Here is a 19137-nt window from a genome sequence, read left to right as displayed (position 1 = left end):
TTAATATAAAGTTCACTAATTGAGTGAAATGCGCCACATAATCCAGACTCTCCAAAGCCACACACGAGGCCATTATTGGCTGGACTCAATAAGCAAAGAGACGCTAGCTGGCTGGAGCTCCCTGTTGCAGCAATCGCAGAAAGGTCGAGACTCGAGCAACTAATGGGGATCAACATTGCAGACGCAAAGCACAGATGTATTTCATACTGTTACAAAGGCCGGACTCAGAGACCCTCTTTCGGTGTAATGGACTCTGGGCAAAAGCCGGAAGTTACCCCAATAGTGCTAGTCAACATGCTGCCAGGGGCCCGAACCGTGCGCCTCAGAAACCACACCGGTTCCAGAGTCGCGCCACAAAGCCACGCTCTATCCCCGCCCCGTGACTGTTACACTAGAATCCACCGTCGGGCTTGACGCTTGACCCTGTGAAGCAAGCACCGTCAAGCATTGACCGGTATCTACAGCTAACCCCTTCGAGAAGATAGATAGAGACCAAGACTCTGAAAAGGCGACCCGCTGCGGAGCTGGGCGTGCCCAAATTGGGGATTCGTGTTTCGCTTATGACGAATGGGGGTATAACTTTGTTTGGAAGGAGGGTGAGGTGAAGGCGAATCGCCGTGGGACTGTCTGTATACTCCGGGTGTGACAGGGCGGGCAGTGCTGTTAGTGCTATGGTCTTCACCTGCTTTGACTCCATAGCTGGGGGAGTGTAAAGAAAAGCAAGAGTGTCTCGGCGCCAGCTCCAAATTAGAAACAGGGCACTCTGCTTCATGTCTAATCCTTAATATGATGGTAATTACATTTCGACCAGTGAGAGGCGTCGGAAGAAATATAACTTTTAGGGGGGATTGTCGGTGATTCCCATTTTCCATGGCTATTGCTGTCCCGATTCGTTATTGTGGGAGAACCGATCTAGAGCTTCGGAGGGCTTTGTTCCTTTCCCAATCTTTGATGAACCATTGAGGAACAACAGGTCGAGGAACCTCTGCCGTCACGGTAACCAATCTGCAATCAGCCCTTGCACCTTCTTGTTCACGCGCAACAGAGCGGGCAAATCCACCCGTCTTTTCGTGGTTGTTCAGGGGTAAGGTGGATACAGTGGGGTAGGTGGAGCATGGGGAAGCGACAACACTGGCCGCTGGTAACCAGGAACGGGCAAGGGATCGGCAGCGGATTGGTCAGTCCAGGCGGGCTGAAACGCCAGGAAATGAGGGTTATTGTTCTGTTTGGGGTCTTGAAAGATTGAGATCCTGCATTGCGATCCCGTCGGAATGATTCATATATCAAAACTAAAGCGCGTTATTCGAGAATCAACAGCCGGGAGCATCAAAGACTCGAGACCGCGTAAAGTAAGGCACGGTGTCTCAACGAACCCACTGAAAGACGAGATCGGCAGCTCGATTCACACTAGCGCAGGTCTAGCGGCAAACAAAATTACGCACCAGCTTGTTGTCACGGTGAAACGGCGTCACCCACGCGCCTCTCTCCCCCAATCAATGGAGGCGATCAGGGGGGAAAGACCCAGCCATGCGGGCTGTGCTTAGACACTCTGGGTCCAGCACCTCCTGGTGAAAGTACCGGGAACCTCCAGTGTTACAGACATTGGCTGCCCCAGATGTACCTGGTACTCCCGATGATGACCCTCGAACCCCATCGGACGCTGCGCTTCCCCTTTTTTTTAGGGGCGAAAGTGGACAACCTCAGCGGGTGCTGATCTCTTGGGACTAATCTCCCCATTCATACAAAGAGCCCCCGGCTCCCCCGTGCAACTTCTTCCCTCTTTTCTTTCCCAAGTACACACTTCGTTGCCTACGCTCCAGTCACTCTCTAGACTTCGGTCATCCATTCTTTAACCAACTACTACACTCTTTAGCTCTTCAGCTTCTCTCTAATCACCTTTTTTTAACGGCCCTTTTTCCGTACAAACCAACCCAAATCAATCAACATGCGTTTCACCGCTGCTACCGTTGCCCTCTTCGCCGGCCTGGCTGCCGCCGTCCCTGCTGCTCAGGACACCACCGTCTACGAGACTGAGGAGGTCACCATCACCTCGTGTGGTCCTACCGTCACCAACTGCCCTGCCAGCTCTGGTGCTGCCTCGACCACTCCTGCTGTTGTCGCTACCACCACCCCCGCCGGTGGCGCCAGCTGGTCTCCTGCTCCCTCTTCGGTTGCCCCTGTCTCTAGCTCCCCCCGCTAGCAGCTCTACCTGGGCTCCCGCTCCCCTGCTGTCACCAGCAGCTCCGCCCCCGCTGCTCCCCCCGCCCCTGCCTCCCAGAGCGTGACCGTCATTGCCCACACCACTTGCATCCCCACCGTGGTGTACTCGACCATCCCTCTGCCCTCTGGCACCTCCCCCGTCACCGGTGGATCCCCCCCCTGGAACCTCCCCCCAAGCCTTCCTCCGTTGTTCCCGTCCCCAGGTAAGATAAGCTCTCGTCACATTCCTGATCTCCGGAAGAATACCCCAGCTAATTGATCTGCAGCGGCTCTGCTTCTGCCGCCCCCTCCCCCTCGGTCCCCGCTTTCAACGGCGCCGGTGCCGTTTCGGGCTCCCTGAGCTTCGCCGGCCTTGCTGCCGCCGCTGCTTACTTCCTGGCCTAAGCACCTCCATCCGTGATGGAATGCTGCGTATAGTTTCGGGTCTTCGGACATTGGGATTAGGAGAGGTCTCCCAAAATGGTATGCAGTATGGGTGGAGTGGAGAGTACTTTGTGATTTAAATGGGTTTTTGGTGATTCAACCTGACCGAATTCTGTTATTTGCTTCTGATTGGATATGCTTATTCCCTTGCTTTTCTTGATATACATATTTCTTCTTGGGCTTCCCTGGATAGCTTCGGAGTTGTGTGAAGCGCTTGGTGGCTTGAGCACGAACCTTAATGTAAACCATGACTGCTTTCACATCCCCGCTTCCAGCGAACCCCGTAACCTTTCTGAATGTATCCATACCACTTTGCCATCTATTTTCTTTTAATCTGAATGGATGAATGCGAATCCCAAGCCTATTGTGCTGGTGATGAAAATCCCTGAGACCTGGTTCTCAGGCCCCTTTTCCACTACTATAACCAGCCGTAGTACCCCCAATTCAAAGCATGTCCATAGCTCTATTCATGCGTGAGTATCCGCCGATGAGCATTAGATTTATTACGCTGTCTCCTGAGCAAATTGTCGCAAGTAGAACCATTCATATGATTCGAAGCGGCAGTGTTGAAACCGGGCGGGAGACCTCAACCCCTGGATCTTCCCGGTCAACAGCTTCCTACTATCTCTAGCGTACGGGACAAGAGCTCGCCTGACCGGGGTGGCTCGTTTCGGGCTTCGACATCGATGAGGTGGGTGTTCTGCATTGCGCGGTCAGAGATCAGATCGAACAGAAGCAATCCTAGTCTCTTTGCCCGTCAATATATTTCAGTCTACCCATGTAATAGGTCCAAAAGACCCCATGCTGTCAACGATAAGCTTCAACAAGGTACGAGTGGGAAACTCGGGGGACAACCGGCAGAATAAGCTGGAAACCTCTCCAACTTCTTGTATCTCATGCATACTAGTCGGCTTTTATTACGAGTATATCTCTCAAATGATACGAACGAATTCGTACTCATCTTTCTAACTAGCAGCAATCGTGATCACATGTTTTTAACGACATCGCCAGCACACTATGAGTATGGGCTCCACGACAATAATATACGCTCCAATAGAAGGAATCTACTAGTTAGGCCTTGAGGCCGCGGCTGAGAAAGCTCATGTTCCTTACGCAGTGCTGAATCCTGCATCATGATTAGTGCTACAATGATCTTCATTCTGAGTAGGGGATATCTGTTCCAAATACTGCGAGAGGATCAACTGTAGGCAAATTCCTCCTCAGGTATGTAAAATACCTTTTGCGTCCGGTCAAAGCAGCTTGGTCCCTGGAGGATGACCGTAGATGATGAGGCATGGATTGCTCCACCTTCCACCCCATAGCCCCAGGGCCACAGGTGGAAATTAATGCGCAGCTAGATAATTGAGTTCAAAGGCTCTCGGTATGCACGAAAGGGCACGAATAGTGACGACAACGAAGAGTTCGGGCATGTCACCATTGACGAGTGTTGTCGGATTGAGGGTAGGTTTCTATACGACCGAGACAGATTACTGGCCAGCCAAAAATAAATACTCCACATAGCGCGATCCTAAAGGGCTCAAGCTCCCGCTGCATCCAACTCGGTCGTCTCCCCATTGGGCAACACTATCTCTTTTGGGGCCACGAGAACACGACAATCCTTCTGGAAAGGGTATCTCATGAAAGCCATTTTTCGTGCTGTCGTATCTGATTTGGAGAACAAGCCACAATGAACGCCTCCTCCCGCAACTCCAGGTTGGGGCGGCAGGATTCCCCATGATTGATTACCTTCGCAGTATATTTTGAATTTAGAAATAGGGCTAGGGGATTTGTACGTGAAGTAGAGTCTTGAGAAGTTACTCCCTAGAGAGATTTTGATGGAGATGATTGTTTACAACAGGGAAGTTCGTTGTTTGCTTCTGGGGGATCGGGCTTGGGAAGCCCGGCCTTGGACCCCAAATCTGCGAGGCGTCGCACATCACTCGTCTCGGGGCAACCCTAACAACTTTTTCTTGGTACGGTTCCTTCCAATAACTAGCGGTGAATCACCAGGATCTCCGCTCAAGCCTTGGGCGCGATTAATTAGCTTATTCCTCGAGTCGCTGATAGCAAGGAAGAAAGTTTTTAAGCCCCCCAAGTGCCCGCGTTTGGGTCCCGCTCTCCAGGCCTCCCAGGCGGGAAGTCTCCACGGTTCAAACTATTCCCGATAACTTTAGCACTTGCTGCCCCTTTCCTTTAAAGTGCTGTCCCCTACAATACAGGGGCTCCATAAATGTGAGACATCGGTTCAGCTTCCAAGTCCGCTGCTCAAGGATCTGGTGCCGGGGTCAACGTACGGACAGCACCCTACCCTGATCAGTAACATTCTCGCCAGGTCCTGTATACGTTAGCCAAGAGGACCGCTTCTCTAATTCTCATCATTGTCAGACAGGGCTCTTGCCTTTCGGATCATGATGTTGTTATGCGCCGCTTTGATTCATAAATGCGGTCAGCATGGCGCCGCCAAAATGCGCCGACGGCCCAATACCGATCTATCGACCATAGAAGGACCACCTGCTGGATTCGTTGACCCGGGGGGTAATGCTTCGACTGCTTTTGACATGCAGGATGTGTCTTCATTGGAGGGACCCCCGACCGTTCATCGAGCTTCCACTGAACCTCTTGGTCGGGTTTTGAGCGAGTATACTTCGGAGCCACGCGAATCATCAGAACATCGAGCGTCGGAGCAGCGACCTTCAGGGAGAAACAGATTGTCGGAAGAAAATCGAGCATCAGAGCAACATGAACCGCTACGGATCGAACAGTCAGAGCCATATGCGTCGTCAGAGCAGGATGAGCCTCTGGAACTAGACGAATATAATTACCAAACGTTCTTGCTCGCACCTCCCAGGATTGATTCTGCAATCATCGATCAAAGCTCGTTTGCGCATTCATCCGACTTCCGGATCGATTATTCAGATGCCTCACAACTTGCACCGCCACCGGTGGTTCGTCGAAGGAGGAGCGTCGCTCCAAGAGAGATAATCGATTTTTCGTCACTAGACGGCCCGTCCCTCCTCGAGCCCTCGGTCATTATCGATCCAGGGCCCTCGTCACCTTCAGTTCACAGAATATCGCCGAGTCCACAGTCTGACGCCCATTGGTACATTCTTTCGAAACCACTCCCACCGAGACCGAGATCCGCAGACTCCTCGCTTCGAGTTCGGAGGAGGATGTCAGATGTGTATGCGACATCGTCTCTCGCACGCAGCAGTCTCCGTAGCAGCCTTCCTAGCTACGATTGCACTCTCCAGGTGGCATCCTCGAGCGCCTTGCAGCGAGCCCAAGATGACGAGGAGAAACCATTAAGCCCAGACGAGCTGCTCATCGAAGAATATTTACGAGATGGACTTACTCGACCGCCCCCATACTCCAACCCTACCTCGATTAGAAGATCTCGTTCTCTTGACCCCGTGGTGTTCCTTGAAGACGAAGGGCTGTGGGAGGTTCCTCAGCGGTGGCCATCGCGCAATCCACCACAGCGGAGGACCTTGGCTCAGCAATGCGATCCAATTCAACCATTCAATCCGCCCCTACAAGGCAATTTAGCCCAGCAACGGAATCCAGCTGAGCGCCAACCTGCTCCGATGCTGAAGGCTCCTACAGATCCACCTGCGCCACAGCCGCGACTACGGCCCGGCCGATATTACAACGGCCGGTCAGACTACGAAGACCGCAAGTCTTCGGCCAAACATGACGATGGCCACCACTTTACCATCCGGATGGAGAAAGTGTTACCATCGAGCTGGCGCCGCGCGCGCAACTTGTCGGGAGGATGACAAGGCTTGTAGATACAGCGAAGATAAAGAAAAATAAGAAAAAATACCACGAAAATTACGAGACCAACGACCAACGAAAGCCTAATTGGAATCGGTGTCGGCTGGGGACATTCGCGGTTCTGAGATCATCCAGCCCCATCACTATTTCTAAATTATAACAAAAGGACCATAATATGTATGTCCTGCATGGCCTTCCACCGACCCCGATGTGTGATAGGATTACACCTGGGATCCAATCAGGCGGCCATCGAGCCCAACACCCTGTCTGGCCTTGAAGATGAGGCAGCGAGATACCCCCTCAGTTCGCTGCATGGGGCTGCATTGTGACCCGAGGCTGGGGACGAGCGTCATTGGAGGAGGATCTTTGTTCGTTTCGAGTTACTTTTTTTTTTCCCCTTTCTTCTTTTTGCTTCGAGTTTGTAATGACCATAGTTTAGCCTCCTCCACAATTCTTAGGGGTGCTGGATCACCTCTAATGGAAATTTCTCCTCTGATCAATTGCAACTAGACTTCCCCCTCATTTGGACCAGGGATGCAAAATCTGCAAGAAGACCCTGGTCCGAGTGCTGAGCCCGTTGCCAGTGGCAGCCAAATGCATATCGGATCCACTCACACTCTCCACCGCTCGTACCAGTTTCTTGTCCGTGACCCTTCCATTGTGGGTGGAAGGAGAAATAAAAAAGTACGAGATTCCAATCGGGGTTAGCAATGGATCAGGCTTGGAATCTGCATCAAACTCCAGTATTTGAAGAGGGGAGGGGGAGCTGGTCGTCCAATTTTTTTTGGCCCGTCATTCCCTCGGGAGGATCTAGTGACTGCCGTCTCCAGTTCTCTCGCGCGCTAACACAGACCAGCAGCTCTCCAGCCTCGTTAATATTGACAAGTCCACCAGTAGCAAGCCGCAGCAAACATGCCAGGATGTGTAGAAAGCCAGCGAACAAGATAGATATAAGCCTTTGGTACTTTTTCTTCGCCAGGGCCCCCCCCCAGAGACCCTTCCGTCACTATTCCAAGCTTCACCACGGTTGACATTGACATGCTTCAGCCCCTGATGACCTGATGACGAATTGAAGATCAGTGCATAGCCCTGACTAGTTCTGGTGATTGAGCTCTTTTCCTCAGCGAGAGAGTCCTTGATTCCTGCGTTTGCTTTCCATACCTTCGACTCCCGGATTTCCGGTGCTTCTACCGCCTTCGTCGTCCTTCGATCCCAAAAGGAAAAAAAAATTACCAACCCTAAACGGGGCCCGCCCAATGGTCCAACTCGCCCACATCTTCAAAAAGGACAAGGACAAGGACAAGGCGAGAGAAAAGGATCAACTTCCCTCCGACACCAAACCCCCGAAGCCCAAGGCAAAATCTAAGGACAAGGACGACCCTGATAGCCCCGGTGGCTCGCCCCGAACCTCGTTCTCCTCCACCAAGTCGCCCGCCAAATCTCCTACCAAGTCTTCCAGGACTCCGTCCAAGTCTCCCACAAAACCCCCAGCCAAAGGCCGCTTTTCTCATAGTCGCTCCTCCTCTACCCCCGCATCCGCTGCCCCTCCTCTGAAATTCGGCACCCGGTCTTCGAAAGACCAGGACTCTCATCCGCTCAATCTTCCCCCCGACGAGCTGCGCCGTCGTCTGTCTGCTATGGCGGCCTCCCGCGATGACCAGCGGAGTTCCATGGACATTGATCCTCAGGAGCCCCAGCAGGATACCAAGGAGGAGCGCAGTCCAACTCCACCTCCGCACCGCTCCAACTCCAATGCCGACGAGGCAGATTCCTACAAGCTGGCCGGTAACAAGTTCTTCAAGGATGGCAACTATAACCGTGCTATCGAGGAGTACAACAAGGGTATGCTTCTTATGTGACTCATTGTTTTTCTCTGTCTTCTTCTATTCACCCTTCCAATCCTCTACCCTCCCCCGCCGTGCCCCAAACTCAAACACGATGACCCCTCCCTTGGGAAGGGAAACTGTAGGACCAGCATGCTAAGACTATCACCACATTGCAGCGATCGAGATCAACCCCAACTCGTCGGCCTACCTATCCAACCGCGCCGCCGCCCACATGTCCGCAAAGAACTTCCTGAGCGCTCTCGAGGATATCGAGCGCGCAAACGAATTAGACCCCGACAATGCAAAGATCATGCACCGCTGGGCCAAAATCCTCACCAGCCTAGGCCGCCCCAGCGAAGCCCTCGATGTACTCTCCCGCGTCAACCCCCCCCGCAACCGCCACCGATCGCGCCCCCGCCGAGAAGATGCAGCGCTTCATCTCACAAGCCGAGGAGACGCTCGCCGAAGACCGCGGTGGCTCGATGGCAATCTTCTGCCTCGACGAAGCGCGCAAGGGTCTCGGCTTCGCCGTCAAGGAACCCCGCAAATGGACGCTCCTGACTGCCGAAGCCCAGCTGAAAATGAACAATAGCAACAGTCTCGGCAAGGCCCAGGATCTGGCTATCACTCTCCTCCGCGAGAACTCGCAGGACCCGGATGCGATGATGATCCGGGCCCGAGCGTTCTATGCCTCCGGGGAGACCGAGCAGGCCCTGAAGCTGCTGAAGATGTGCCTCGGGCTGGATCCGGATATGAAAGCTGCTATAAAGCTGCTGCGCATTGTGCAGAAGCTGAGTCGGACCAAGGAGGAGGGTAATGCGGCGTTCAAGGCGAAGGATTACCGTCGGGCCATCGAGCTCTATACACAGGCCCTCGAGGTTGATCCGGCGAATAAGGATATGAACGCTAAGATCCTGCAGAATCGAGCGCAGGCTTATATAAACTTAAAGGAGTTCGACTCCGCTATTGAGGACTGTACCGAGGCTCTCCGCTTGGATCCTGGGTACGTCAAGGCTCAGAAGATGCGCGCTAAGGCCTACAGTGGTGCTGAGCGGTGGGAAGATGCCGTTCGTGATTACAAGAATGTTGCGGAGAACAACCCCGGTGAGAAGGGTATTGCGGAGGATATCCGCCGGGCTGAGTTCGAACTGAAGAAGTCTCAGCGCAAGGATTACTACAAGATCCTGGGAGTCAGCAAGGATGCTGGTGATAACGAGATTAAGAAGGCCTATCGGAAAATGGCCATCCAGTACCACCCTGATAAGAATCCCGACAGCGAGCATGGCGATGAGAAGTTCAAGGAGATCGGCGAAGCCTACGAGACGCTTATCGATCCTCAGTACGTCCCCCCTTCCAGCCTGTACGGTTATTTGGCTACTAACATATCTTTTAGGAAACGCGCTGCCTACGACAATGGTGACGATCTGATGGACCCAGCCGACATGTTCGGTGGCGGTGGCTTCGGTGGCATGGGAGGCATGGGAGGCATGGGAGGAATGGGCGGCATGGGTGGTATGGGAGGCATGAACGGCACCCACATCAACATCGACCCCAACATCCTCTTCAATATGATGAACGGAGGTGGCGGCGGCGGCTTCGCATCTGCCGGCGGAAACCCGTTCGGAGGCCAACAACGTGGCGGCTTCCCAGGTGGTTTCTCCTTCTAAGCAGGGTCTTAGTTGGTCTCTTCTCTATTCAATCTCATTCGCCAATCCACATCAATCAGGACTATCGCTGTGTGGACCTTCGTCGAGACAGCATTCAAATTTGTCCCAAAGACGCATTTGAAGTTGCTTGTCCATGGCGCATTTTGCCTTCGGTCTGTTCAATCCCAAATCGGGGCCTGTTGGATCATAGCCCTAGACTGGGCGAGGAAGTCAATCCTGCCCTTTTTACTAGAATTCAAGCCTTGTCCTTGAGACATAGGCCGTGGATGAAGAAAAAGCCATGAAATCCCTTGACCTGTTCTTCTCATTTCTTGCCTGCGAAGGCGACATTGATTCCCATGCGATAGACCTCGTCATTTACTGTTTTTGCTGCTTTCCATCTCCGGTTCTCTTGTCTTTTTGGACTTGACTTTATATGTTTGTGTATATGATTTCTGGGTGGGAATGAATAAATGAGCGTGGTGCATCGTCAGGGCTCAGTCGACTTGGCATTTTTCCTGTTCGCCAGATGCGCCATATATCAGACATCATTCGGAGTTTCTCTTTTGGTCTTCATTCTCATCATAGTTGGGTGCTATTGTTTTCGAAAATTCAAGGAATGTACTGCATGCTCGTGAACACATTGTTTCTTCTCGCCGCGCTTCGTATAAGAAAATTGGAAGGAGTCCTTTGAGAATACTTGCTGCATGCTGGGCAGGATCCTACTAGCAATACATGATGGTCAATTACAAGAACGATTAATAATGACTACAAGTAACTACGATCTTATAACTAACAAGCGACTTGGTTCATAGATCCATGGGTGGGTGCTTTTCCCCCCACGATTTCTACGCAAGATACTGAAAAGCCTTCCTTTCGTATACTGAACGACGTTGCTTTCGCCTCGACATTGGTCTAGCTATATACGTCCCCAATATCTCGCTCATCCACATGCTCGTCAACTGTACTCGAAGCAAAAATCATAAAATCACAAAAAAGGGGTAGGGGGAATCTCAACGACATTGTAAGGGCATAGCTGGAGGGGAATGAATATACCAGAGAGAAGAGTATGCAGCAAACTCCGCCGCTAATGAAAAGAAAGTACAGGGGGAAGCAGCAAACAAGAAAGCCAAAAAAAAGAGAATCATGAATAGGCAAATCGCTCAAGATGGAAAAGACATGGTGCGATGATCCAACGAAATTATGCCACTGTCGACTCATCAAAAGATTTCGACGACACATGACACGATTCCAATGCAGCAAAAATGACCCAAGCATTCTCAAATATAGCCCAGTCCACCAAGTATACTCTTGCAGTCTGGAGCAGGAAGAGCAGTGACTCCTAGTCCCCGAACCAGAGCTCCGCCTCGAAGGCGCTGAAGTCCAATGGCGACTTTCCAGGCCTCCGTGTCCTGCAACACAAAGACATACTTTTTTCCCTCTTGGTCACGCAGACTGGCTCGCAGGACATGGAGCCCTCGGAACTCAGCTTGAGGAGGGTTCACCCGGGCACCATCGCTACCGCCTGCATTGGCGCTCCGCGCAAAGCATGCGCTGGGAGAAGCAAGCCGGCAAGTGTTCTTGCAGACTTTGAGCAGGTTTGCTGTGAAGGCGTCGGACTCTTCGGACGTGGGAATGTGAGTCCCGGCTCCCCGGCGGAAAGAAAAAGGGTTGCTAGAGGGTTGCTTGTCCTTTGATGGCGCACCTAGCTGCGGACACCAGACTTCAGTGAGTTTTAGGGTCCAGGCTTTAACGTCCCATTCGCGCTGGCCTACGCCGCGCAAATCGTCGTCCACGAAGAGTCCTTCGGTCGTCATCCGTAGGACTGAGACCATCTGTGACCATGCCCTGGCCCGAGACTAGTTGCGCGACGGGAGTCTTCATATAAGCGTTGTTGAAGGCATACACGCCTTGGATAACGATCTTATCTGGATCTTTGGTCGAGTATGAGCTGCGGTGTGATGGAGGCGGAGTGGTCCGAGCTGTGGACTGCGAAGGCGCGTATGAAGACTCCGAGTACGCAGAAGATCCAGAAGCACCCCCGTAAGGGCGGCGAGGCCGGTCGTATGGCCGAAAGGAGTAAGCGTCGTCTTCCTCGACGGTGGTTCGGGCCGTTCGGAAAGGAGGTTGCTTTTTAGGCGACGGCGTGCGTGGTGCACTCGTCGCGCTTGCTGCATTGGGGGCAGGCTTGCTAGCAGCCTTTTCCTTGGCCTCCTGGGCCTTCTTCTCAGCGTAGCGCTTGGCAGCTGCTTCTTTGAGAGCCGCGAATTTGGCCATGGCCTCCTTCTGGGCTTTCTCCTTGGCAGCTGCTTCTTTCTCTGCGGCCTCCTTCGCGGCTCTTTCCTTAGCCTCGGCTTCGATCTTGTCTCTAGCGGCTTTAGCTTCAGCAGCTAACTTCTCGGCGGCAGCTCTGGCCTCTGCCGCTTCTTTCTCCATTTTCTCACGCGCTTCTTTCTCCGCAGCTGCTCTCGCAGCCGCCATTTCACGCTCGAGTTGCTCACGGCGTTCTCTCAATTCCTTTTCCATGGCTTCTCTCTCGCGTTTGCGCTCTTTCTCCTTAGCTTCGGCCTCCCGCTTACGCTTAAACTCTTCCATTTTGCGGCGCAACTCTTCCTTGCGCTTCGTTTCTTCTCGCTCGCGTTCTCGCTCTCGTTCGCGTTCTTTTTCGCGCTCCCGTTCAGCCTTCTCTTGCTCGTCCTTTTCATCAGGCTTTGGAGGAGGCTCGGATTTCTCCTGCTCCTGCTCGTTTTCTTGTTGGTATTGGTTGCCACGCTGTTGTCCTCCACCGAAGCTCCCTCCATGCTGCTGTCGCCGATGACCCGACGAATTGCTGTTCGCATATGATTGGCGATTCGAATTAGACCGACCAGTCCCAGAACCCCCAAAAAACCCTCCTCCAAAGCCTCCAGTGCCGTTCCCCCCGTTGTTGCCACCTCCAACCCCGTCTGACTTCGACTGAGATGATCCCAACGCCCATCCTGCAACACCTACCCCAACTGCCACGACAATCGTCCCAATACTATTGGCACTGCCGTTCCCACTGGAAACAGTTGCAATGTACCATGTCTTGATTGCCGGTGAAACGAGAGACCATGCCACGACGACCAGCAGGGTACTGATCACTCCGGCGAAGAAACTGTTGCGGTGTGTCTCCAAGGATGGGAGATACAGGAAGCCGGATCCCGCCGAGTGTGGTGGCACGACAAAAATGTCGTAGTTGCCAGGCGGCAGGTCGGACGACTTGCGGTATTCACCTTCAGTAGTATGAGGGTTTTCGCCGTGCGGCGGCGGGGGCGGAGGCGGTCCATCATCCATGGCGAGTAAAAATCCGAAAAGGAGACTCGGGGATCGATGCAGGCGATGAAAATAGAGCAGTCAGGTTGTCGAAGTCGATGAAGAACACTTCCGGCACTCTACTGCGGACTTCTTCTCGCGGCGACTTTCCCCCCGCGATCAACCCCCAATAAACCCCTTGGCTACCTGTGATGCGATGGCTTGGCCCGTCCTAAAGGGACAGATTCTCGGCGCAAAAGCGAGTTGATGGCCAGGTCATGGTCGTAAAAACTGAAAGATCTGCACTGAGGCCCTAGGCCCGTCAGTGCGTAGGACTCCTTGGTGCAATAAAGGGAAGGTGGGAGCAGGCGTGTATAAAGAGATTGAGGACCCCAACGCTCAGGCTGGGGGATCAATTATATAAATCGAGGCCGATGGGGAGAAGTGGGAAAAAGGTAAAATGGAGGAGGGAGGAAGAACCGGTGGCTGTACGGGGGCCGGTTTGTTTAGGAGAAAGTGGGCGCCGCTAACGATCGGCGCATGCAAAGACGTGGCCATCACACGCAGCAACGCAGATTGGGCTCCAACCCGTGCTCATGTCTCAAAAATCCCGGGTGTGGGAAATCTGCTCTTTGTTTCCACTGTGGAATTCCTCACGGACCACGCGATCTTGAGATTATCTAGCGGAGCCTGTGTCACAGCATCCAGGGATACCAGTTTGGTCTAAATCTAGTACGCTTTATGCTCCTTACCGGGAGGAATGCGGCGATATATTAAGACATACATGGACAACGGCCATGGCTTTTCTAAAGTACTTTAGTTTAAACCGATGCCGCATGTCTTTCGAGTTGTTTTCGTCCATATAATAACACGGCTCAATTGCCAGATGGCGGGAAGTGTTTTTGTTTTGGATTTTCCTTTTCGGGAAGAGCACCGGGGCGACCTCGGGGATTCAGCCTCAGGCGGATCCTTTCCATCGCCAAGCCCCAGTTCAGACTTACAGTAGTTCATGTCGATTAGATCAGTATGCATATTGTGGACGTTCCGTGTCACTCAAGCGTGCTAATATTGCAAGTAATCTGCTGTCCATTCATTGAGGGCCAAGTTTAAGTTCTTCGAGGGTATCATAGTATCATACTATCCATAAGCAGATGCTCTTCGGTTATCCAACATGTAAGGTCTCAGCGGTCGATTGACCCTTGGAGACTGGCCTTGAGGCATTCCATGTTTGTTGTTGAGTGATAGAAGCTCTTTCATGTCATTCAATTTTGATATGTGCCATTGTACGCCGCTCTCAGCGTTAGTGCACCTGTGTTCTCATCTTGAAGGGTCCCTCTAAGCAAGTATTATATATGACAGCGCCGACAATTCGAGTCGTGACCAAGTTTGGAATCTCAACATAGTTTCAGGTTTCTCTAATTCGGAAACGAAGAACCCCGCAACCCTGGAAGGATCTAAGGCAAAAGTATTGTCCTCATAGCAGTGGTACGTTCTTTCTATCCTATGTAGGCTTTGCCATCGGTGAGCTTAATACCTTTAGCCACGGGCACCTGTATACGATGCCCTGGAGCCCTGGAGCCCTGGAGCCCTGGAGCCCTGGAGGGTAATCTGTTGATGAGTCAGCTATATCATAACTAATAACTACCTCTAGTATCAGAAGCTCGGTTGACTTTTTGGAAGCCCACATGACCGTCGAGTATTGAGCTAGTGTTAAAACCAGAGAAACAGCGTACAAAGGTCATCGAATGGAAAAGGAGGAGCCGATTCTGCTCAATCTTGCGGTCAAGCAGAAATGGCACTAGGGCACTTAGTCGTGGTAGTGGGGCAATGAAGCCCCGAGAACCAAGACCCTGTTCCCATGACGGTAAGTGGAACTTGCAGAGGCTCCAGATTTTGGACAGAGTTGTGTGAGTAGTGGAATAGGGGCATGATTGGGTACGATATGAACAGCCACCAGGGAGCCATATGGCAAGCCCCGTGGTCCCATGATCGGGGCATGCGATGAAAGACACTGGTTCATGACACCGTAGGCATTCTGAGGCACTGGTCCCCGAGAGCTCGAGTTCGAGAGACTTATCATCTAGAGTCGAACCATCGTTGGGTTATAGTTCGAATCAAGTAATGTTCACTACCATAGAAAGCGGTTGGCGGCGTGTAGAAAGCAGGTACAAAGTACCCCAACGGGCAAGCGCAACGTGACCCGCGCCCAGTGATTGGACCGTCATCCCCGAGATCCCATCCATCCACGTTCCCCAGTGCTAACGACTTGATCCCTTCATTTCTTCTTCTTTGTTTCTAGTTTTTTTTTTCTTCCTGGAGGACTTGTTCGACTGTCGGTTCTATTGGCGGCAACCAGCAACTGCCCGCCAGTCTTTCTCCGCCCCGCCAACTGTCCTCTTGGCCCCATTCCAAGGCATCCATCTCCCTCTCCTATGCCGCTCCCATAGATTACCCACTCGTTTCACACCTCTGCCCTCCAAGGGCGAACCCCCGCTACAATGTCATACCAATCCTCCCATCACGCTCCCCAGGGGCATTCTGCGTCGTCACGCCAATTCGCCGTGTACAACCCCGTCGCGACCGCTGCAGCTCCCGCGGGGACCTTTCTTCCCGGGACCAAGGTCCAAGTGGGCGGGCATCGTGTCATCGTGGAGAAATACCTATCTGAGGGTGGATTTGCCCATGTCTACGTCGTGCGACTGTCTTCCTCTGCCAATGGCTCGGAGACCGCCGTGCTCAAGCGAGTCGCGGTGCCCGATAAAGCTTCACTCGCTAACATGCGCACTGAGGTAGAGACCATGAAAAAGCTCAAGGGGCACCGTCACATTGTCAAATATATCGACTCGCATGCTTCTCAGCTGCGTGGCGGTGGCTACGAGGTTTTCCTGCTCATGGAATATTGCGCGGGTGGTGGACTCATCGACTTCATGAATACCCGGCTTCAAAACCGACTGACGGAGCCCGAGATCATCAAGATCTTCTCGGATGTTGCCGAAGGTGTCGCCTGCATGCACTATCTTAAACCGCCCCTTCTACATCGAGATCTCAAGGTAGAAAACGTCCTGATCTCGCGCACCGGCGGCTCCCCGATATACAAGTTGTGTGACTTCGGCTCCACTGCTCCCCCCCCGCCCCGCCGCCACCTCCGCCGCGGAGGGTCGATTGATCGAGGACGATGTGCAGCGGCATACAACAATGCAGTACCGTAGCCCCGAGATGATTGATGTTTATCGGAAACAGCCGATCGACGAGAAGAGCGATATCTGGGCACTAGGTGTTCTCTTGTATAAATTATGTTATTATACAACTCCTTTCGAAGAGGTTGGCCAGATGGCTATCCTTAACGCTACCTTCAAATACCCCTCATATCCTCAATTTTCAGATCGGTTAAAGCTGTTGATTGGTAAGCCCTGTGGAAGGACGGTGTTAGAAGAGACTTCGCTGACCCTCCATTAGCATCGATGCTCAAGGAGAACCCTCAGAAGCGCCCTAACATATATGAGGTGGTGCGCGAGGCTTGTCACATGCAAGGCAAAGAAGTACCAATCAAAGATGTGAGGACAGCCGTTAAACTCATTATAAAATCTTGACTAACTTCGACATAAGATCTATTCGAATCGTACTGCCTCCGAAAGTCGGAAATACCAAGAGCTGCCCCCTACGCCCACCGAGGCCCCGACTGGGCTGAGGAAAACATTTTCACCTCCGATGCAAGAGACACAGATCATCCCTGAAATAGCGCCCATGCGGAGAGGTCGACCAGATAAGCCCCATTCCTCACAGCATGGATCCGCTAAACCTAGCTCTTCGCCCTATAAGGATGACGGCAAGGCTTCGACTACTGATCCCTTTGCCATATTGGATGGAGCTTCTCGAAAGCAGACGGACGAGGAACTATCAAACCGGTTCCCGTCGCTCGACCAATTTGACATTCTCCATGAAAAGGGTGACAAATTCGAATTCGAGCCTGCTAAGGAGGCCAAATCCGAAGATGATGACCTCTCCCAGCGACTGACAAACGCCCTGGCTGATGAAGCTTTCGGCCGGCCGGCTTCTCCAGAGCGAAAGCCCCAACCTGCCAATCGGCGATCACAGGCATCGCCTATACGTTCATCAGTTCCCCAAGAAGCTCGAAAAGCAGCCCCGTTGTATCAACCTACCCCAACGCGACCTAAAATGGTTTCCACGGGGACTATGACCTCGCCTTCTTCAACTCCTCGTTTGCAAGAACCAAACCCGTCCAGCCGGCCCATCTATCGATTCCCACCATCAGAAGAGCCGCGACCGTCTCAGCCAAGTTTGGGCCGAAGAGGAGAAAAACAATGTACCTTCTCCGTCCTCTGGCTTGAGACCGCAAGCTAGTCCCCGGTTATCATCTGACCGAGTGTCCAAACTGTCCAATTCTGCACACCCGTCTATGGAGACTCTGCGGCGCGACACACTCGACGCTGAAGAGCCGGTTGGGCGGTCTCACTCTGCCACTTCCAAGCCGCGTCCCGTCTCCGTCAATTTGAGCGCTCGATATGAATCTTCACATGATTCTGATCCTTCACGGTCTTCCCTCGACCTTATCCGCGCCCAGTACGAAGACGGTGCACCACTAAGGGCTACTCGCACTGAAGTGGATCGTGACTTTGACCGATCCAACATATCTTCGGATATGGACTTCCTCAGAGTCAAGGAGGAAGAGGAAAGTGCACGCAAACGTGAGAAGCTTCTCAGCAGTGGCGGCTCCAAGCATGGTAAGAGAACTAGCTTGACGGGCCTCACCATTTCTGGAGGCAAGAGCTTGCTTGGAGGCCGATTTGGAGAGGCTTTTCGTCGCTTCGAGCAAGACAAGTTTTCTTCTACCGAAGATGTTCCGTCTCAAGATACGCTTATTCCAGGATTGACCTCTGGGAAAATTCCCAGTGAGAATTACTCTGCATACGAGGAGACTGCTTTAGAAGAAGTGGACGGCGATGATATTTCTCCAGAAATGCGCCGTGAGCTTGAGCGCCGTCGGCTTTCTCAAGAAGAAAAGCGTGTAGCAAATGCTGCGGCCGAGTATCGTCGTCGGGTAGCCGAGGGTGAATTAGGCGGGCGCGCAGGGGCCGAGGGGCTTCGCTCTCGAGCAATTCAGAGCAGAGTGCAGACGCTGATTGGAGAAACCAACAAAGCAGCTGTGTCCAGGACTGCCACAGGCTACGGCCGATACACTGACACTGGAAATTTACAGGCAAAGCCAGGTGATGTGCAGGCCTCTGTCACCGGCACAGCCGTATCGCAGACCACCGGTCCTGTCTATGGCGGACGTAACAATCTCCCGACACCAGTAAGTCGCCGTGACGGTGCCAGTGCCCCTGCAGGAATCCCTCAGACCACTACTTCATCCGCACCACGTCCTGGACTAGTTCCTCGGCCTGCTGCGCCGCCGAAGCCTAAGAACCTGCGTGTAGGCACTGGGGATCTCTCCCAGCCAGCCGAAGCTAGTGTGAGCCAGGACCGCAGTCCGTCAGTGCCGCGATCGGCTGCGCAGGGAGAAGATTGGGAGGCTGACTTTAGCAAGCGATTTCCCAGTCTTTCAGGTTTAGAGGTGGAAACGGAGATCGAGCTTCCTAAATACCCCAAGGTCCGCACACGGGAGGTGTAATTCTTCTAGGAAATCTTGGGGGATGATTTCTTTTTCTTCTGTGGTCTTTAGCGTGTTGGCATGCTCTGTGGGTGAGTGATTGTTGCAAAGCGATGCATACTAGTATATAGACAGAGACATATGGGCCATGAACGGACATGCGCAGGCGACCTGCGTACAACATCCTGATTTGAAAATTGGTCGACATACCTCATACTACTAGTAGACCGTAAAAGATATGTTCCGATGCTTGGCTCATCTCGAGTTCTGAAATGTCTTCTCCACCAGACACCTTCTAGGTAGAAGGGATGTACGCAGTAGGATCAAATCGAAGGCTGTTATCATGACCACGCGTAGATAGGGG

At 52.7% G+C, this 19137-nt stretch overlaps 5 protein-coding genes across 5 annotated transcripts; 4 read left to right on the top strand and 1 right to left on the bottom strand.

The window, feature by feature from the left end:
* Positions 1-1945: 1945 nt before the first annotated feature.
* N7468_001502 (GPI anchored serine-rich protein) lies at positions 1946-2604 on the top strand (the record flags this gene model as incomplete). The annotated part of the gene is made up of 3 exons (XM_058470799.1): positions 1946-2170; positions 2201-2415; positions 2487-2604. 3 exons carry the CDS (start codon positions 1946-1948, stop codon positions 2602-2604), a joined length of 558 nt encoding a protein of 185 aa, XP_058333940.1.
* A 2504-nt stretch (positions 2605-5108) lies between these two features.
* N7468_001501 (uncharacterized protein) lies at positions 5109-6419 on the top strand (the record flags this gene model as incomplete). The annotated part of the gene is made up of 1 exon (XM_058470798.1): positions 5109-6419. One exon carries the CDS (start codon positions 5109-5111, stop codon positions 6417-6419), a length of 1311 nt encoding a protein of 436 aa, XP_058333939.1.
* Positions 6420-7673: 1254 nt separating this feature from the next.
* N7468_001500 (DnaJ and TPR domain protein) lies at positions 7674-9910 on the top strand (the record flags this gene model as incomplete). The annotated part of the gene is made up of 3 exons (XM_058470797.1): positions 7674-8259; positions 8420-8610; positions 8669-9910. 3 exons carry the CDS (start codon positions 7674-7676, stop codon positions 9908-9910), a joined length of 2019 nt encoding a protein of 672 aa, XP_058333938.1.
* A 1259-nt stretch (positions 9911-11169) lies between these two features.
* N7468_001499 (uncharacterized protein) lies at positions 11170-13204 on the bottom strand (the record flags this gene model as incomplete). The annotated part of the gene is made up of 2 exons (XM_058470796.1): positions 11170-11737; positions 11796-13204. The coding sequence occupies 2 exons, from the start codon at positions 13202-13204 to the stop codon at positions 11170-11172; spliced, it is 1977 nt and encodes a 658-aa protein (XP_058333937.1).
* Positions 13205-15660: 2456 nt separating this feature from the next.
* Positions 15661-18794, top strand: N7468_001498 (putative serine/threonine protein kinase; the record flags this gene model as incomplete). Its single annotated transcript, XM_058470795.1, has 5 exons — positions 15661-16362; positions 16403-16565; positions 16619-16716; positions 16769-17341; positions 17391-18794. The coding sequence occupies 5 exons, from the start codon at positions 15661-15663 to the stop codon at positions 18792-18794; spliced, it is 2940 nt and encodes a 979-aa protein (XP_058333936.1).
* Positions 18795-19137: the final 343 nt, after the last annotated feature.

This window comes from Penicillium chermesinum (genome assembly GCF_028974085.1).
Source record: "Penicillium chermesinum strain IBT 19713 chromosome Unknown utg000002l:1.0-5270490.0:1.0-5274688.0, whole genome shotgun sequence".
NCBI lineage: Eukaryota > Fungi > Ascomycota > Eurotiomycetes > Eurotiales > Aspergillaceae > Penicillium > Penicillium chermesinum.
This window is presented reverse-complemented; position numbering and strand designations above follow the sequence as displayed.